The 20,530-nt window shown below is 41.3% G+C and overlaps 1 protein-coding gene across 1 annotated transcript in view; it reads right to left on the bottom strand.

Moving 5' to 3' along the window:
• The window catches only part of LOC124593801 (protein lin-54 homolog), a 276,607-nt gene that overhangs the window by 152,711 nt on the left and 103,366 nt on the right, over window positions 1-20,530 (bottom strand). The window contains exon 4 of the mRNA XM_047132149.1: window positions 19,372-19,596. Coding sequence (XP_046988105.1) covers window positions 19,372-19,596 — 225 coding nt within the window. The remainder of the gene's footprint in view (window positions 1-19,371; window positions 19,597-20,530) is intronic.

Raw genomic sequence — 20,530 nt, 5'->3', positions numbered from 1 at the left:
ATATACAAAGAATTTCAAGAAAGACAGGTAGATAAGGATCATGTGATAAATTTAATTAGTACTTTTAGCTGAAGACTTGTATGATGGAAGATAAAATGGCAGATACATTAATCCAAGATGCAAGTTACAAATTTACTGTTGTGAGAAAATTATTAACCGATATAGCTACTCAATTTTCTGCAGCAATTCTGTTAATGCCAAGCATTTTATAACTTACAACTACTCGTCAGGAATGCATCAACGATGTTTTATGTTAACATATCCACAGTTTTTCCTAATAGTAGGACTGTCAGTTTCTCTGGATTAACCATACATCCTTTGGCCTCCTATATAGTCGAAAAGCTAGTTATAGGTGAAGTTTAACCTCTGTACTATTCTCATCAATTTGCAAGTGAAAGGGGCCAGAGTGCTACAGGGTCCTCATTTACATACAATCCCACTTCCATAATATGATAAAGCCTTTTGCAAATAAATACATAAATAAATCTTTGCAGAGTGTGTATTTACATGACACTTGTATTTTACTCAGCCATTATTTGAGTGATGTGATGCAGGATAATTGTGGAGCCTATGTTCCATGTGTTCACAACCATTAATATTTACCAAGGACACACAAACGGCACAAATGGACCAAGCAAGATTGGCAAGCGTTATTAAGACATTCCAGTCAGGCTAGAGTGACTGCTGCTTTCTCCCAGAAGTTGTAAACTTTTTTGACTTCTTTGTGTGGTTCCTGCTTATAAGATGGAGAAAAGCAGATTCCCATCTGTTTCAGAAATATTGTCATTGATTTCAAAATCATCATCGTCAGTTTTGGGACCAGGTGCTTCAAGCAGCCCCAGAATTTCTTCATCAGTTAAACTGTCCTCAATGTGCGGAAAGTGATCACACCTGTAATATTTTTTTCAAGTTATGTAGCACTTTTTGGAAGCAGAAAAATCCATCTTACAGGTTCTCCGAAGCACTAAAAGAGTGAACAACTGACTTCAAGCTGTCACTGCTTGGAAATAATGCATCTTAATGCAACTATCAGCAAAGCTGCACTCAGATTCTTTGTACTGTTAGGCATCACTATGCGACTGTAATTTCTACTGGCAATAACAGAATGTGTTAAAAGAAGTTTCCGCCTATGATACAGGATAGAGCACAGAAACAGCACAAGCATTACCATTTCAACAGCTACCATTGAAAAAACACCATGTGTTCGCAAGACAGTAATTTTTTTAAATGTATAAACCATGGTGTCTGTAGAAGATCTCTTAAAACAGCACAACAATTGCACATGATGTGAGGCAATACCCAAACGCAGCACTAGTTCAATCACTTGGTGTACAATTCAGGAAGACGGGCTGCTCTGCACATCCTGAAGAAAAGAGGAGGGCCCACTGCATATATATCACCGAGTTGGTGACAGTCACCATTGCCTTCAGATTTATCATCATGATATGTTGTTGTTGTGGTCTTCAGTCCTGAGACTGGTTTTATGCAGCTCTCCACGCCACTCTATCCTGTGCAAGCTTCTTCATCTCCCAGTACCTACTGCAGTCCACATCCTTCTGAATCTGCTTAGTGTATTCATCTCTTGTCTTCCTCTATGATTTTTACCCTCCACGCTGCCCTCCAATAATAAATTGGTGATCCCTTGATGCCACAGAACATGTCCTACCAATTGATCCCTCCTTGTCAAGTTGTGCCACAAACTCCTCTTCTCCCCAATTCTATTCAATACCTCCTCATTAGTTGTGTGATCTATCCATCTAATCTTCAGCATTCTTCTGTAGCAACACATTTCGAAAGCTTCTATTCTCTTCTTGTCTAAGCTATTTATCGTCCATGTTTCACTTCCACACATGGCTACACTCCATACAAATACTTTAAGAAACGACTTCCTGACATTTAAATCTATACTCGATGTTAACAAATTTCTCTTCTTCAGAAACGCTTTCCTTGCCATTGCCAGTCTACATTTTATATCCTCTCTACTTCGACCATCATCAGTTATTGTGCTCCCCAAATAGCAAAACTCCTTTACTACTTTAATCGTCTCATTCCCTAATCTAATTCTCGCAGCATCACCTGATTTAATTCGAATACATTCCATTATCCTCGTTTTGCTTTTGTTGATGTTCATCTTATATCTTCCTTTCAAGACACTGTCCATTCCGTTCAGCTGCTCTTCCAGGTCCTTTGTTGTCTCTGACAGAATTACAATGTCATCGGCGAACCTCAAAGCTTTTATTTCTTCTCCGTGGATTTTAATTCCTACTCCAAATTTTTGTTTTGTTTCCTTTACTGCTTGCTCAATACACAGATTGAATAACTTCGGGGATAGTCTACAACCCTGTCTCACTCCCTTCGCAACCACTGCTTCCCTTTCATACCCCTCGACTCTTATAACTGCCATCTGGTTTCTGTACAAATTGTAAATAGTCTTTCGCTCCCTGTATTTTACCCATGCCACCTTCAGAATTTGAAAGAGAGTATTCCAATCAACATTGTCAAAAGCTTTCTCCAAGTCTACAAATGCTAGAAACGTAGGTTTGCCTTTCCTTAATCTTTCTTCTAAGATAAGTCGTAAGGTCAGTATTGCCTCACGTGTTCCAGTGTTTCTACGGAATCCAAACTGATCTTCCCCGAGGTTGGCTTCTACTAGTTTTTCCATTCGTCAGTAAAGAATTCGTGTTAGTATTTTGCAGCTGTGACTTATTAAACTGATAGTTCGGTAATTTTCACATCTGTCAACACCTGCTTTCTTTGGGATTGGAATTATTATATTCTTCTTGAAGTCTGAGGGTATTTCGCCTGTTTCATACACCTTGCTAACCAGATGGTAGAGTTTTGTCAGGACTGGCTCTCCCAAGGCCGTCAGTAGTTCCAATGGAATGTTGTCTAGTCCTGGGGCCTTGTTTTGACTCAGGTCTTTCAGTGCTCTGTCAAACTCTTCACGCAGTATCATATCTCCCATTTCATCTTCATCTACATCCTCTTCCATTCCCATAATATTGTCCTCAAGAACATCGCCCTTGTATAGACCCTCTATATACTCCTTCCACCTTTCTGCTTTCCCTTCTTTGCTTAGAACTGGGTTTCCCTCAAAGCTCTTGATATACATGCAAGTGGTTCTCCTTTCTCCAAAGGTCACTTTAATTTTCCTGTAGGCAGTATCTATCTTACCCCTAGTGAGATAAGCCTCTACATCCTTACATTTGTCCTCTAGCCATCCCTGCTTAGCCATTTTGCACTTCCTGTCAATATCATTTTTTAGACGTTTGTATTCCTTTTTGCCTGCTTCATTTACTGCATTTTTGTATTTTCTCCTTTCATCAATTAAATTCAATATTTCTTCTGTTATCCAAGGGTTTCTACTAGCCCTCGTCTTTTTAACTACTTGATCCTCTGCTGCCTTCACTATTTCATTCCTCATAGCTACCCATTTTTCTTCAACTGTATTTCTTTCCTCCATTCTTGTCAATTATTCCCTTATGCTCTCCCTGGAACTCTGTACAACCTCTGGTTCTTTCAGTTTATCCAGGTCCCATCTCCTTAAATTCCCACCTTTTTGCAGTTTCTTCAGTTTTAATCTACAGTTCATAACCAATAGATTGTGGTCAGAGTCCACATCTGCCCCTGTAAATGTCTTACAATTTAAAACCTGGTTCCTAAATCTCTGTCTTACCATTATATAATCTATCTGATACCTTCTAGTATCTCCAGGGTTCTTCCATGTATACAACCTTCTTTCATTATTCTTAAACCAAGTGTTAGCTATGATTAGGTTATGCTGTGCGCAAAATTATACTAGGCGGCTTCTTCTTTCATTTCTTACCCCCAATCCATATTCACCTACTATGTTTCCTTCTCTCCCTTTTCCTACTCTTGAATTCCAGGCCCCCATGACTATTAAATTTTCATCTCCCTTCACTACCTGAATAATTTCTTTTATCTCATCATAAATTTCATCAATTTCTTCGTCATCTGCGGAGCTAGTTGGCATATAAACTTTTACTACTGTAGTAGGCGTGGGCTTCGTGTCTATCTTGGCCACAATAATCCGTTCACTATGCTGTTTGTAGTAGCTTACCCGTACTCCTATTTTTTTTTATTCATTATTAAACCTACTCCTGCATTACCCCTATTTGATTTTGTATTTATAACCCTGTATTCACCTGACCAAAAGTCTTGTTCCTCCTGCCACCGAACTTCACTAATTCCCACTATATCTAATTTTAACCTATCCGTTTCCCTTTTTAAATTTTCTAACCTACCTGCCCGATTAAGAGATCTAACATTCCACGCTCCGATCCGTAGAATGCCAGTTTTCTTTCTCCTGATAACAACGTCCTCTTCAGTAGTCCCCGCCCGGAGATCCGAATGGGGGACTATTTTACTTCCGGAATATTTTACCCAAGAGGACGCCATCATCATTTAATCATACAGTAGAGCTGCATGCCCTCAGGAAAAATTACGGATGTAGTTTCCCCTTGCTTTCAGCCGTTCGCAGTACCAGAACAGCAAGGCTATTTTGGTTAGTGTTACAAGGCCAGATCAGTCAATCATCCAAACTGTTGTCCCTGCAACTACTGAAAAGGCTACTGCCCCTCTTCAGGAACCACACGTTTGTTTGGCCTCTCAACAGATACCTCACCGTTGTGGTTGCACCTACGGTACGACTATCTGTATCGTTGAGGCACGCAAGTCTTACCACCAACAGCAAGGTCCATGGTTCGTGGGGGGAGGCATGGTATATCATATAAAAAATTCTACCCAAAATCAAATACTCGGAATGAAAAATACCATGCAGATCTTGCTGTTGCTGGTTTTGGAGGCAATGACTTTTGTATTTCAGGTGTTTTTTGTGCTAAAGGTGTTTCCTTGGATAACCTTTGATCATATTGTTGGGGGCCTAATGTTATCAGGAATACAATGACATGGGACAGATTATATAAACAGTGTGACTTCTTAGTGAAGAGGAGGAATCTGCTAAGTTCAGTGCGGCCATGCTGACAAGTTCTCTCTTACTTACAAAATATAGGACAAGTGCATGGAAAACTGCCTCCACTGTTACTGTCATGGTGAAGACATTACAATTGATGAGTGATTGCTTTCCAGCAAAGGAAAGTGCAGATGAAACCAATTTATGTTAAACAAACCTTACAAGTAGGGACTCAAGTTTTGGATAGCCGCAGACATCAAAGCACATTTGCATTGTCTTCCCTTATCCTGGTATGGAGTAAAGCCAACCAGGCAACTAGCCTTTGGGAGAGTATACCATTCTTCACTTCTGGGATCTATTTCTCAAGCTGGGATGAAATATGGCAACAGACAACTTCTTAACATTTTTTCAGTTTGTGAAGAAACTTCAATATAAGACAACATCGTTGGTGGAGAAAATTAACAAGGTTGTGAAAAAAAACCTCAATTGCATGAAGAACAAGAGTTCTGACTGAAATTCCTGCAACATCTTGGAAAAACCTAATAAGCCAATACACCATGACAATACACAAAAGGTAGAAGCATAAGAATGTCGTCACTCTTAGAAACGACATGTTGAAGTGCAACAACATGAAAGCAACTGAAGAACTGACTATATGACTGCACAAATCAAAGAAGTAGAAGTATCAAACTGGAATTGCATAGGTTCCAAGACCAGCCTATCTTTGAGAGGGGGGAAGAGCCATCTGAAAGAAGCATATAAAAAATATCAACGATCTTCCCAAAGTCTGAAATGTTTACAAACAAACATGTGAAATAAATGGAGAACTGTAAGGAACATTAGAAATAGATCACACTTCAGGACAGGAATACAACGTGTTGTATCCAAAACTGTTATCTCAAAGTGTTAGAACTTTGAGGTGAAGTTTTTATCTAAATGTGCACGTCATATACATGAAGGAAAAAATATATGTTTAACTTCAGTCATGTTGAGGATTCACAATACAAATCTCATATGAGGTCAAATGACATCTTACTATTGTTCTAGCGGTTTCACAATTTTCTATGTTCTGGTGCTAGAATTGCACTTTTCATACATCATGCTATTCACAGGGTGCTCCATTTCACCATTCCGCTGGATAGGTCAGGAGTCCACTACACGCAACAAGCGGCTACACGGGTAGCAGGGGTTGTGTGGTGTGGGCTGGGCGGTTTTTTAGGTTAGATGGCCTTGGGCAAGTACAGAAAGGGCAACAGCCTCAACGGCTGCGGGGCAAAGTCAGGACATGCGGGGACCAAGCAGCAATCGGTATTGTAATTGTCAACTGTCGAAGCTGCGTTGGTAAAGTACCGGAACTTCAAGCGCTGATAGAAAGCACCGAAGCTGAAATCGTTATAGGTACAGAAAGCTGGCTTAAGCCAGAGATAAATTCTGCCGAAATTTTTACAAAGGTACAGACGGTGTTTAGAAAGGATAGACTGCATGCAACCGGTGGTGGAGTGTTCGTCGCTGTTAGTAGTAGTTTATCCTGTAGTGAAGTAGAAGTCGATAGTTCCTGTGAATTATTATGGGTGGAGGTTACACTAAACAACCGAACTAGGTTAATAATTGGCTCCTTTTACCGACCTCCCGACTCAGCAGCATTAGTGGCAGAACAACTGAGAGAAATTTTGAAATACATTTCACATAAATTTTCTCAGCATGTTATAGTCTTAGGTGGAGATTTCAATTTGCCAGATATAGACTGGGACACTCAGATGTTTAGGACGGGTGGTAGGGACAGAGCATCGAGTGACATTATACTGAGTGCACTATCCGAAAATTACCTCGAGCAATTAAACAGAGAACCGACTCGTGGAGATAACATCTTGGACCTACTGATAACAAACAGACCCGAACTTTTCGACTCTGTATGTACAGAACAGGGAATCAGTGATCATAAGGCCGTTGCAGCATTCCTGAATATGAAAGTTAATAGGAATATAAAAAAAGGGAGGAAGGTTTATCTGTTTAGCAAGAGTAATAGAAGGCAGATTTCAGACTACCTAACAGATCAAAACGAAAATTTCTGTTCCGACACTGACAATGTTGAATGTTTATGGAAAAAGTTCAAGGCAATCGTAAAATGCATTTTAGACAGGTACGTGCTGAGTAAAACTGTGAGGGACGGGAAAAACCCACCGTGGTACAACAACAAAGTTAGGAAACTACTGCGAAAGCAAAGAGAGCTCCACTCCAAGTTTAAACTCAGACAAACAGAAGCTAAACGATGTCAAAGTTAGCGTAAGGAGGGCTATGCGTGAAGCGTTCATTGAATTCGAAAGTAAAATTCTATGTACCGACTTGACAGAAAATCCTAGGAAGTTCTGGTCTTACGTTAAATCAGTAAGTGGCTCGAAACAGCATATCCAGACACTACGGGATGATGATGGCATTGAAACAGAGGATGACTCGCGTAAAGCTGAAATACTAAACACCTTTTTCCAAAGCTGTTTCACAGAGGAAGACCGCACTGCAGTTCCTTCTCTAAATCCTCGCACAAACGAAAAAATGGCTGACATCGAAATAAGTGCCCAAGGAATAGAAAAGCAACTGGAATCACTCAAGAGAGGAAAGTCCACTGGACCTGACGGGATACCAATTCGATTCTACACAGAGTACGCGAAAGAACTTGCCCCCCTTCTAACAGCCGTGTACCGCAAATCTCTAGAGGAACGGAGGGTTCCAAATGATTGGAAAAGAGCACAGATAGTCCCAGTCTTCAAGAAGGGTCGTCGAGCAGATGCGCAAAACTATAGACCTATATCTCTGACGTCGATCTCTTGTAGAATTTTAGAACATGTTTTTTGCTCGCGTATCGTGTCATTTCTGGAAACCCAGAATCTACTATGTAGGAATCAACATGGATTCCGGAAACAGCGATCGTGTGAGACCCAACTCGCTTTATTTGTTCATGAGACCCAGAAAATATTAGATACAGGCTCCCAGGTAGATGCTATTTTTCTTGACTTCCGGAAGGCGTTCGATACAGTCCCGCACTGTCGCCTGATAAACAAAGTAAGAGCCTACGGAATATCAGACCAGCTGTGTGGCTGGATTGAAGAGTTTTTAGCAAACAGAACACAGCATGTTGTTATCAATGGAGAGACGTCTACAGACGTTAAAGTAACCTCTGGCATGCCACAGGGGAGTGTTATGGGACCATTGCTTTTCACTATATATATAAATGACCTAGTAGATAGTGTCAGAAGTCCCATGCGGCTTTTCGCGGATGATGCTGTAGTATACAGAGAAGTTGCAGCATTAGAAAATTGTAGCGAAATGCAGGAAGATCTGCAGCGGATAGGCACTTGGTGCAGGGAGTGGCAACTGACCCTTAACATAGACAAATGTAATGTATTGCGAATACATAGAAAGAAGGATCCTTTATTGTAGGATTATATGATAGCGGAACAAACACTGGTAGCAGTTACTTCTGTAAAATATCTGGGAGTATGCGTGCGGAACGATTTGAAGTGGAATGATCATATAAAATTAATTGTTCGTAAGGCGGGTACCAGGTTGAGATTCATTGGGAGAGTGCTTAGAAAATGCAGTCCATCAACAAAGAAGGTGGCTTACAAAACACTCGTTCGACCTATACTTGAGTATTGCTCATCAGTGTGGGATCCGTACCAGATCGGTCTGACGGAGGAGATAGAGAAGATCCAAAGAAGAGCGGCGCGTTTCGTCACAGGGTTATTTGGTAACCGTGATAGCGTTACGGAGATGATTAATAAACTCAAGTGGCAGACTCTGCAAGAGAGGCGCTCTGCATCGCGGTGTAGCTTGCTCGCCAGGTTTCGAGAGGGTGCGTTTCTGGATGAGGTATCGAATATATTGCTTCCCCCTACTTATACCTCCCGAGGAGATCACGAATGTAAAATTAGAGAGATTAGAGCGCGCATGGAGGCTTTCAGACAGTCGTTCTTCCCGCGAACCATACGCGACTGGAACAGGAAAGGGAGGTAATGACAGTGGCACGTAAAGTGCCCTCCGCCACACACTGTTGGGTGGCTTGCGGAGTATCAATGTAGATGTAGATGTAGATAGTGTCTTCATGTGTGTAACTATCTTCTGGTAATCAGAACATTTTACTACAGTATTGTTCACATTGGCTACAACAGTTTCTTTTCAATATTTTATAACTGTGGATGTTGATACCGTGAAATCTTTCACAAAGAACACTGAAATGATCCTATCTGTTACATAAACAACACAGGAAATAACCCATAAACATGGAATCGTATTTGCCCAGATAGGGCTACAAGCTTCAGCAGATACCCTGTCAATCTCTAGATCACATTTGTTAAGTTATTTGTTGTATGCTACTTTGCACCAGTTTTCACGGCCACATCCTTTCCTCCCCCCCAAAATCTCTGTAGGACATCAAGTGTCAAGTGCCACAGTGAGCTACTGTCCTTACCCAGCCCTTTGAGATAATCAAAATGAAAACTTTGCAATCAACATTCCAACAGCATATGGTATGTAAGTGCTATCTAGTGCTCCACTACTTTCACTGCTACCTCAATCAGTTATCTGGGGGGTTAAGACGTGAAAGTTTATGATTGTACAGCAAACTGTATAATTTAACAGCAAAAATAGTTAGTTTTTGACAATATAATGTAACTGGATAGATGAAAAAAAAACCTACTCACCAAGCAGGAGACCACACATACAAAATGATTTACTTTCCCATGGTCAAGTGCTGAGGAGTCCCACGAACTGCGCTAGAACGACTTCAAAAGTGCCACCTGCCAACCCCACATCAACCCAGGATATCTTTTATGTTGTACTAGTGACCCGTCCTGGCTTTGCAAAGGTAGCACTCAGTATCTATGGCCAGACGACTTGTATGGAGGAGCAGCAATACCGATTACAGGTCACAGTGAAGAGTTACAATTAAAATTCAGGGAACAACTTCAGATAGTTGAATAACATCACTTTCAAAACACAAGCACTTTAAGCAGTGCACACCCGGAGAGTTCTTAGGAGGCACAATTTATCTGTTCCAAATTTCATTAGTGTTTGGAGTGACATCTCAATGGTAAGTGCATCAGAGGTCATTTAAGAATTCAGTGGCAACTTGTGACAGGCACCTAGTAGTTGTAGGTCGTGTGGGCCTGGCACGATGCCAAGGTGTTCTGCATTCACCACTATAAAGCAATGGCATCATTTTCACAGTAACGAGGGAATTCGATTCATCACAGTGCGGCCTGTTACCACAAAATATTTATAAATTGCAAACACAAACGTTTTTCAAGAACTAGTTTACCTATTAATGAAAACCATATCAGAATACCTACACTAGTTCGTGAGATTAGCCTGAACATACAGAGACCGTGGCAGGAGACTGTAATTAACAAATGCATAGACAAAAGATTTTCACAATATTAGAGAAGGAAAGTTGCTACTCACTATATAGCAGAGATGCTGAATTGCAGATAGGCACAACAAAAGATTCTCCCAATTATAGCTTTGGGCCATTAAGGCCATTGTCAACAACACACACACACACACACATATTCGTGCAGACAGACAGCTTGTAGGTTGTCATCCCTACATAGAATGCAGCACAGTGGTTGGAACTTAGCTTGTAAATCACATGACCGTTTCACAGGTAACCCTGCCTTTGATGGGACAGGTCATGTTAGAGACCAGGCTGGAGTAGGTGGTAGTAGAAGGATGTATGGGACAGGTCTTGATTCTAGGGCCATAACAGGGGAATGAGCCATGAGGTATGGGACTGGGGGCAGGGGTTGTGTAAGGATGGACGAATATATTGTGTAGGTTCAGTGGACGGCGGAATACCACTGTAGGAGGGATGGGGAGGATGGTGGGCAGGACATTTCTCATTTCAGGGCATGACGAGAAGTAATCAAAACCCTGGCAGAGAGTGCAATTCAGTTGCTCCAGTCTTGAGTGGTACTGAGCTATGAAGGAATGCTCCTCTATGGCCAGATGATGGGACTTTGGGAGGTGGTGGGAGACTGGAAAGATAAGGCACGGGAGATTTGTTTTTCTACAAGGTTGGGAGGATAATTACAGTCAGTGACAGCTTCAGTGAGACCCTTGGTATGTTCCGAGAGATGCAACGACCCCGGGTGGCGAGGCTGTATGGAAGGGACTTCTTGGTATGGAATGGGTGGCAGCTGTCAAAGTGGAGGTACTGCTGGCGGTTAGTAAGTTTGATATGGACGGAGGTACTGATGTAGCCATCTTTGAGGTGGAGGTCAACATCTAGGAAGATGGATTGTTGGGTTGAGTAGGACCAGGTGAAGCAAATGGGGGAGAAGTAGTTGTTGTTCTGGAGGAATGTGAATAAGGTGTCCTCACCTTCAATCCAGATAGCAAAGATATCATCAATGAATCTGAACCAGGTGAGGGTTTAGGATCCTGGGTTTTTAGGAAGGATTCCTCTAAAGGCCCATGAATAGGTTGGCATAGGATGGTGCCATGTGGGTGCCCATAGTCGTACCGTGGATTTGTTTGTAGGTAATGCCTTCAAAGGAGAAGTAATTGTGGGTGAGAATATAGTTGGTCATGGAGACTAGGAAGGAGGTTGTTGGTTTGGAATCCATAGGGCTTGAGAAAGGTAGTGATAAATAGCAGTAAGGCCATGGGCATTAGGAATGTTAGTGTACACGGAGGTGGCATCAGTAGTGATGAGCACGGCACCATGTGGTAGAGGGACAGGAAATATGGAGAGTCAGTGGAGGAAATGGTTGGTATCTTTTATATAGGAGGATAGGTTCCTGGTAATAGGTCGAAGGTGTTGGTCTACGAGAGCAGAGATACTCTCAGTGGGGGCACAGTAGCCGGCCACAATTGGGCATCCCGTGTGGTTAGGTTTTATGGACTTTAGGAAATATGTAGAAGGTAGGAGTGCAGTGAGTGGTAGAGAGAGAGAGAGAGAGAGAGAGAGAGAGAGAGAGAGAGAGAGAGAGAGAGAGAGAGAGAGACAGAGACAGAGACAGAGAGCGAGCGAGCGAGCGAGCGAGAGAGCGAGAGAGAGAGAGAGAGAGAGAGAGAGAGAGAGAGAGAGAGATTCTGGGATGTTTTTGGGATGGGCCTAAGGATTTGATAGCAACTGGGGATCCTACTGGATTACCGTACTTACTCGAATCTAAGCCGCACTTTTTTTTCTGGTTTTTCTAATCCAAAACACCGCCTGCAGCTTAGAATCGAGTGCAAAGCAAGAGGAAGTTCTGAAAAATGTTGGTGGGTGCCGCCACAACTAACTTCTGCCGTCGAATATATGTAGTGCTACACAGGCAGGCTTTGTAGGCACAAAGATAAATACTGGCACCAAATCCTCTGCGTCAGTAAAGGAATTTAAAAAAAAGGTGGAAGACGAGCTTTTGTTCTCCGCACCGAGTTTCGACTACTGCATTTTCATACATTATCCAACGAAGTAAATACAAATACCGTATTATTCATCTTCAAATGTAGCAGCATTTCAATGTACTACGAAAATCCGACTGGCAAGACTGTTTGGGATGTTTGTCAATATGGCCAACTCTACGTTCTGAATTTTTTCCTACCTGTGAGAAGAGATGGTTGCTAATAGGAACCTGATGAAATGTGAATCACATGCAGTATTCTCTTCACCATAAGAATAACACAAATATAAACATTTTGCCATGTATTGTTTCGTGTTTGCTGCTATCTCATTTAAATCGTGTCTGCCTAATAAACTACGAAACTAGAGTGAGACAACAGCAAACGCGGAAGAATATACATATCATGTCATGTTTATATTCGTATTATTCTTATGCCTAATAGTGATACAGTCATAAATGAAGCACAGCAATTGACTAGATTTTTAAATCTAAGATGACTCTAATTTCTGTGCAGAATGTAATGTACTAAAGAGGTGCCTGCAAAGATTTTCAAACGGAGAAAAATTTTCGCTAAACTCTCATTCAGAACATCTTCTATCACACGCAGTGTATTATTTGGTTCTTGTTGATCATTATCAAAGAAAGCAGCAGTGTAAGTAACAACAAATAGCAGTCTCGTGCCATCGTTTTGCTAATGAGACGATTCATCTCTTTTTTTTTTTAATTGTAAGCTGCGGCAGTGCGCGCAAAAGCAAGCCATGCCGTGAGCGGCGACAGGCGGTAAACACGCACAATGAGAATGCGACAAACAATGCATGACACAGTACAGTAATGCATTTTCAGCTTAGAGTGACGTAAACACCTATAACAAAGAAAACGGTGCTTATCAGATCAAAGAAAAATAAGCAATCAATTCAAACCAGATGAAGCACGTGAAAAAGGAACGGTGCCCGTATAAATACGAATGGAGCGCCTGGCGCATAGCAATGGCTACCTGGTAAAGCTCAACTGCTAAGGTTACGACTCGAATCAAACTACTGTAACTGTATCGTCATTCATTCGACCTAAATTGTGTCTCATATTACAATGGACCAACTTTGTTTCGATTTGGTGATGCGGCCTAAAACTTTTCTCTCCCCTTGAATTTCGAGTCTCAAATTTCAGGTGTGGCTTAGATTCGGGAAAAATTTTTTTCCTTGATTTTGAGTCTCATTTTTCAGGTGCGGCTTAGATTCGAATAAATACGGTACTGGAATGGGATCACTGTGGCAAGGTTTGTAGGTGGAAGTATCTGAAAGCTGGTGGAGTCCTTCTCCCAGTTCAAAACAACAGTGGTGGAGCCTTTGTCCGCAGGTAGGATTATAAGGTCGGGATCAGTTTTTAAATGGTGAACTGCAGTTCTTTCTGTGGATGTAAGGTTAGTCTGCAAGTTGAGGAATTTGGGGAATGATGGTGAGGCAAGGTTTGAGTTTAAGAAATTCTGGAATTGGGGGCAGTGGGGGTGCATCACGGTTGGATGGAGGAGTGAACTGAGTTAGGCAAGGTTCAATATTGGTCTCTGGTTGAGTCTCATTGGCAGGGTTCATGGCAAAAAAGTGTTTCCACTGTAGGGACTGGGAAAATGTGAGAAGGTCTTTAACAAGTCCTGCATGACTGAATTTGGGAGTGGGCCAGAAGGTGAGGGCTTTGGAAAGGATTGATATTTCGGTGTTACTAAGGCTTCTGGAGGAAAGGTTCGTGACTGTGTTGCATGTCTCTTTAGGTTCTGAATTCTGTGTGATGGTGAGAGGGAATTTTTGAGGGTAGGGTAGGTGTAGTAGGTCTGCGAGATAGAGTTTTTCAGTTATGAGGGGATGTGGGGGAGGTTTGGAGGTTGTTATAGAGGTGGTAGACAGTGGTACTCCAGGGCAAGAGTGGGAAGTGAGCAGGATGGAGACCTTTGTGAGGTGGTGGTGTGCATGTTGCTCAAGTTGCTGCAGACGAGTGTTTCCATGTGTGTTATGGGTTCCAGGAATTTGGGATTGCATAGCAGGAGAATTTTGCAAATGGAAAGAAGGTACTACAAGGTGGTTTGGAGCTGAGTCATCTGGTTTTTCAGGGCTACGTTGGTGAGGGCTAAGGATTGGCGGAATCTGAACAGATGGAGGTCACTGTGGAAGGAAGGGTGGCAGCTAAAGATGGGTAATTTGATGGTAAGGCTATTTCATGGGACTCGATGAGCCAAGCAACAACACAGGAACAGTATGTGGGACTGTTTTCTGTATTGATGCAGATGGAAGGAGCAACGACCCTTGGTGGTGGGAAAAATTAGGTAAATAATGTAGAACTATGAGTGAAAAATTATGCAAGGATACACTCAAATACATGCGAAAAATCATGGTAAGGACGAAATAGATGCAAAAGGGGATAAAATGAAATGAAATCTGAGTGAGACGACAACAGCGAAAGGTGAAAACTCACTAAAATTGGCGAGATAGCAGGTCTGAGAGTGGATAAGTGTGTAGAAGGAGGATGGCAGGTATGACTGGATGAGGTAGAATTAGTGGGTGTGAACTGGGATAGAATGGAGAAAGTGTGGGGAATGAGGAGGGATTCGTAGGTTGAGATACAAGATCATGTGGCATCGGAAAGGTGAAGGAGTTAACACGCAAAATATACGGAAAATGAAGCAGGGAGAGTGATCAGTTTGAAAGTATAGGCTCAATTATATCAGCGGAAGTAATTTGGGACATACAATGCTGCACCAACAATCAGCGTGGTCTTGTAGCCGTCTGCTGTGCGCGGCCGAGACAGTTGATACAGTGTGGCTCGTAAGTAGAACATGCAGTGCAGTTTGTAAAGTGATGAGAGAAAAACAGGAAAGACGTTGAGTATAGTGATGCAACAGAAAATAGTAACAAAGTGAAACAGCACTGGGTTAGGATCGAAGAAAAGCCATCAGGCAAAAATCAAGCAATGAAAAACCCAGGATGGAATGTAACAATATTAGAGATCCAAGGTGAGGACACCCTATCCACATTCCTCCAGAACCTCAACAACTTATCCCCCATTTGCTTCATTTTGTCCAACTCAACCCAACAAGCCACCTTCCTAGATGTTCACCTCCACCTCAAAGATCGCTACATCAGTACCTCTGCCCATATCAAACCTACTAACCACCAGCAATACCTCCACTTCAACAGCTGCCACCCATTCCATACCAAGAAGTCCCTTCCATACAGCCTCGCCACCCGTGGTCATTGCATCTGCAGTGATGAGCAGTCCCTCTCTGAATATACCAAGGGTCTCACCGAAGCCTTCACTGACCATAATTATCCTCCCAACCTTGTAGAAAAACGAATCTCTCGTGCCTTATCTTTCCAGTCTCCCACCACCTCCCAAAGGCCCATCGTCTGGCCACAGGGGAGTATTCCCTCATAACTCAGTACCACTCAGGACTGGAGCAACTGATTTACATTCTCCGACAGGGTTTCCATTACCTCTCATCATGCCCTGAAATGAGAAATGTCCTGCCCACTTTCCTCCCCATCCCTCCTACAGTGGTATGCCGCCGCCCACCAAACCTACACAATATACTCGTCCATCCTTACACAACCCCTGCTCCCAATTCCTGACCTCATGGATCATACCCCTGTCATAGACCTAGATGCAGGACCTGTCCCATACATTCTCCTACCACCACCTACTCCAGTCCGGTCACTAACATCACCTAGCCCACAAAGGCAGGGCTACCTGTGAAACCAGTCATGTGATTTACAAGCTAAGCTGCAACCACTGTGCTGCATTCTATGTAGGCATGACAACCAACAAGCTGGCTGTCCGCATGAATTGCCACCGACAAACTGTGGCCAAAAAACAAGTGGACCACCCTGTTGCTGAACATGCTGCCAAACATGATATCCCTCATTTCAATGACTGCTTCACAGCCTGTGCTATATGGATCTTTCCCACCAACACCAGTTTTTCTGAATTTCGCAGGTGGGAACTTTCCCTGCAATACATCCTAAGTTCTCGTAACCCTCCTCGCCTCAACCTTCGTTAGTCACTGTCCTCACCGATCCAGCCCCCTCCCTGTTCCCATTCCAGCACTACACGGCCATAATTTCACCACCACACCTAGTCTTTTTATTTCTCTCCTTTTCCACTACTTCCCCCTCCCCTGCCGTCCATCTAAACTGCAGCAGTTCACTGTCCACCAACCCCACCATACTATCCCTCCCCCTCCTCACCCCAGCCTCCTCCTTACCCCCACGCAGTTGCCATTCGCATAATGCACTGGTGGTGCTGCTGCTCGCAGTGTGGTTTCAGTTGCCTGAGACTGCAATCATGTGTGCGTTGAGGTGAATACCAGCCACTAATTATACGAACAGTCTTTCTTTCTCTCATTAAATCCTGACAGCTTGACTGTTAATAATGTAATCCCCCAGTTCACATTACCAAACTTAGCAGTTCTGGATGGGGTCGTAGAGCATGTTTTCGATAATTGCAGAAACATGTCCAGTGTTTTTATATTTTTAACCCCCTGATGGTGCCATGTAAAAGTGAAGAAATTGTACACTGAGCTACACCATGTGTCCCACATCCTCAGTCAATCACAACTATCATACAAAACAATCTATTATGATCATATTAGAGGCAGTCAAGCAAAAATGAGAGATGGAAAAAGTATGCAAATTGTTTGTTATTTCAAAATTAATTGCCATAACTATTAATAAATTCATCACACAGTGAGACAAGATAGTCTATGTCTTTATAGAAAAATGTTTGGGTGCATCTCCTTGCCCAAATCGAATCTACAGCCACATATGTCTTTCTTCAGGGCTCCAAAAATATGGAAAGCACAGAGGAAAGGATCCTGACTGGAGGACGTGTAAGTGCTTCCCAAAGAAAAATCTGTAGGACAATCTAAACAATTTTGGCGACATAGGAGCGAGCCCCTTGTACCCTAACACAAACATCAACTCACAATCTGTCTTAAAGAGCTGATGTACACCTTGTCATTGCTGATAGTATACATTGTAAGTAACCTTCACCATCCTGCTGAGCTACTTTTTTCCAGCCATGATTTCCCTTTACTTTATCATACTGTAATGTGTTCACTGTCCTAGCTGGCATACCAAACTGACTTCATTGCTGGATTGACCGGATGTTACACTGTTCCCAACACCTTACTAGCTAAATACTTCAAAGGGAAAAGTACGTAGGATATGTAGAAGAGCAGAGGAGAGTTAGTGACATAGTGAAGCTTTGAACAGAGCTCCGAGGTGTGCTTATATGGCTCTAACAGTAGATTGTTGCTTGGATCAAAACCAAAGTACAATATTTTAAACTACCATGGACCTTCCATTTTCAAGGCAGTCCACATGGAAACCATGCCACTGCCACTGCTATTGGCTTTGAGATTTTTATTAAAAGTATGAGGAGCACACTACTTGTATGTAACCTGTCTTAAGGCACATGAGAAAAAGTATCAGCAACTACTAAGGACATTCTAAAAAACTTCCTACCCATCAATCCAAGAAGTTTCAACAATGGATTAATTTAAAAAATAGAGAAACATTAAGACGTTGGTTTTAATGCTTCATGTGTTCTAAACAGTCTCTCCCACCTGTGTACAATGCACAGAATCTTCATACAACCATGTGAAATTATCAAACAAGTCCTTCTTTGGGATACTGATCGTTTCAAGTGTCACACTGATTTGAATGTCTGTTATTTTGTCACTGCATTGACTTTGTGCACTCTGTAGTCGGTCAGTATTGACAACACCAAGTCTTGTCATCCATGATAATTTTATGCCAGAAAAGAACTATCCACATTTTACATTTCAATCACCTTCCAGCAGGTGCCCAAATATCAGCTTTCATTCAGGAATCAAGGTGTGCAAGACAAACTCTGCACACACTTTTATCTTCTTAAGAACGTTCTTGACAATATCATTAACACTTGATTGAGAGATATTGCTCCACTGTAATTTGTAACATGACGACATTGATACAAAGCAGTCATACATCCATTACTTAACACTGCCCGCTTACAACTGACTGGCTAATTGCACATTTGTTGTTTGTAGCTGTTACTTCAAACTGTCACTATAGTTACTGCACAAACGTCACTTACACTCCAGGGATAAAATCTGTCTCGGAACATTTTTAATAGATAGTACATGTCCCAGATTACATGAATTTTGAGGAAAAACTCATTTCACACAGCTTGAGTCATTTCTAACACTTATCTATATTTGATTTGAATTCACAAGGTCCAGGTTTTGTTTGACTTTTATTAACTTCTAATTATCAGTCTATATTATCTTTAATATTCTTTCCTTATATTATAGTTCCTTATTACACGATCTGATGGAAGTGCTGTCAAGTGTCATGACAATTATAATGACAGTTAAGTTTTTGTTCATTGTGGCACCTTGTAATTTAAATTGGATATGTTCATGAATAGCAATATTACAAACTAGTTAACCTTTATGAAATTGCCTACGGATTGTGTATAGTATTCCAAGAAATAATGAAATGCCTAACCTCTAAACAGTTAACATAACTTTTGCTGGAAGGTAGTATGTAACATCACCTGTCTCCACCATCCACCTTGCTTATTGCTCATTATGTCAATGTTACTTTATTACCTGCCAGCTTTCCTAAATGATGAAAACCCTGTTGCTTATGTAGGCTCTTATTTGTCAGCACACAATTATGACATCTGTAAGGTTTCTTCCTTTGCATCACTCTGAACCTGTTGCCAGGAAATCGTATGAAAGTATATGGTACTGATAGGAATATACAACACCTGAGTAAATGATTGAAAATAAAACATCTTCATGTGCATCATAAATGAAACGTTGCAGGAGTTGATTAACAACAGACGCTGAACATCCCTACCATAGCACCACTGATCAATCAATTATTATAATCTTGGTCGAACATAAGAAGCTACTTACTTTTGCATAATGTTATTATTGATGCAACAGTTTTAAATATCTTTCGATGTCACTTTGTTTCTCTTATGCAACTAATGATTATATGCTAAATAAAAAAAGTCACTAACCTGCCTAATGATGACTTTCTGAGGGCTTAGTGGCTTGACACTAGTATTAACTGTTGAAACTGCTGATGTAGCACCAGAAACTGTTGCAACACCCCCAAGAGATTGTTGCATACTTGTAGGTGCAGGCAGAATTTTTGTAGGAATCTTCACAACTGTAGATGCTGGCATTACTAATTTGGCTGGCATTTTTACTGGAGATGTTACAAACTTATTAACAACAATGTTCTGTAAATAGAGAGACAAAACTAGTAAAAAAAGAGCGATGATATAATACTCACGTACTATCAGTACATAAAACAAAAAGAGAAGAAATGAGGAGGAGAATATCAATTCAGGAGAAATCTGAACACAGATCATACAATGCGTAAACAAATGACAATTTTCTGTATAAGTGGACACCTTATGTTAAATGGAATACTCTAACAGCAACACAAGAACAAGCCTTTATGAGTGTGAAAGTGTAGCTGAAACATAAAGATCAATAGTTTGTAGTTGTAAATACAGAAGCTGCCTATTTCATATTTTTATTCTTACACCAGAAGTAAATCCTGTTGGTATCATTTTAATAAGATGCAAGTAAATCCAGAAGAAGGATCTAATACATACAAATAGTTGCCAAAATGATATTTCAGTCCAAAAATGGCAATTTAATCAAAATTAAAAATGAAGTGGCTATGAAAAATGACCAGAAGTGGCACTGATTAGATGACGTTCTCAGCAGCATGATATAAGCCTTTAGCTCAGTAATTTCCCAAGTTTCATCAAACTAATGCTATTTGTTCAAATTGGACAATTTGTCACTATATGAGTAAAAAGGAATGAGCATGTTCATTTTTATGTTTGTAGTAAGCCTTTTAAGGTGAGAGACCATAATGCTGTTGAAATAGCACGTTACACATTTGAGCAAACCATAAGGAAGAAAATGTTACTGATATTTCAGATTATCTGGAAATTGCTCAAATACTGCAAATGACAGTGTGTGACAGGCTTTGAACCTGGCTAATGTTGATCACCGAGAACCTTATGAACAATAACCTTCCACAAAATATTTATGGAGCTTCAAGTGCAAAACTGTTTACAAGAGAGATTCACATGCTAAGTCCATCCAAATTATGTACCAACTGGTTGCTTAAAATTATCACCTAAGAACAGTAAGGTG

The sequence above is a fragment of the Schistocerca americana genome, chromosome 2, assembly GCF_021461395.2.
Source record: "Schistocerca americana isolate TAMUIC-IGC-003095 chromosome 2, iqSchAmer2.1, whole genome shotgun sequence".
NCBI classification, from domain to species: Eukaryota; Metazoa; Arthropoda; class Insecta; order Orthoptera; family Acrididae; genus Schistocerca; species Schistocerca americana.
This window is presented reverse-complemented; position numbering and strand designations above follow the sequence as displayed.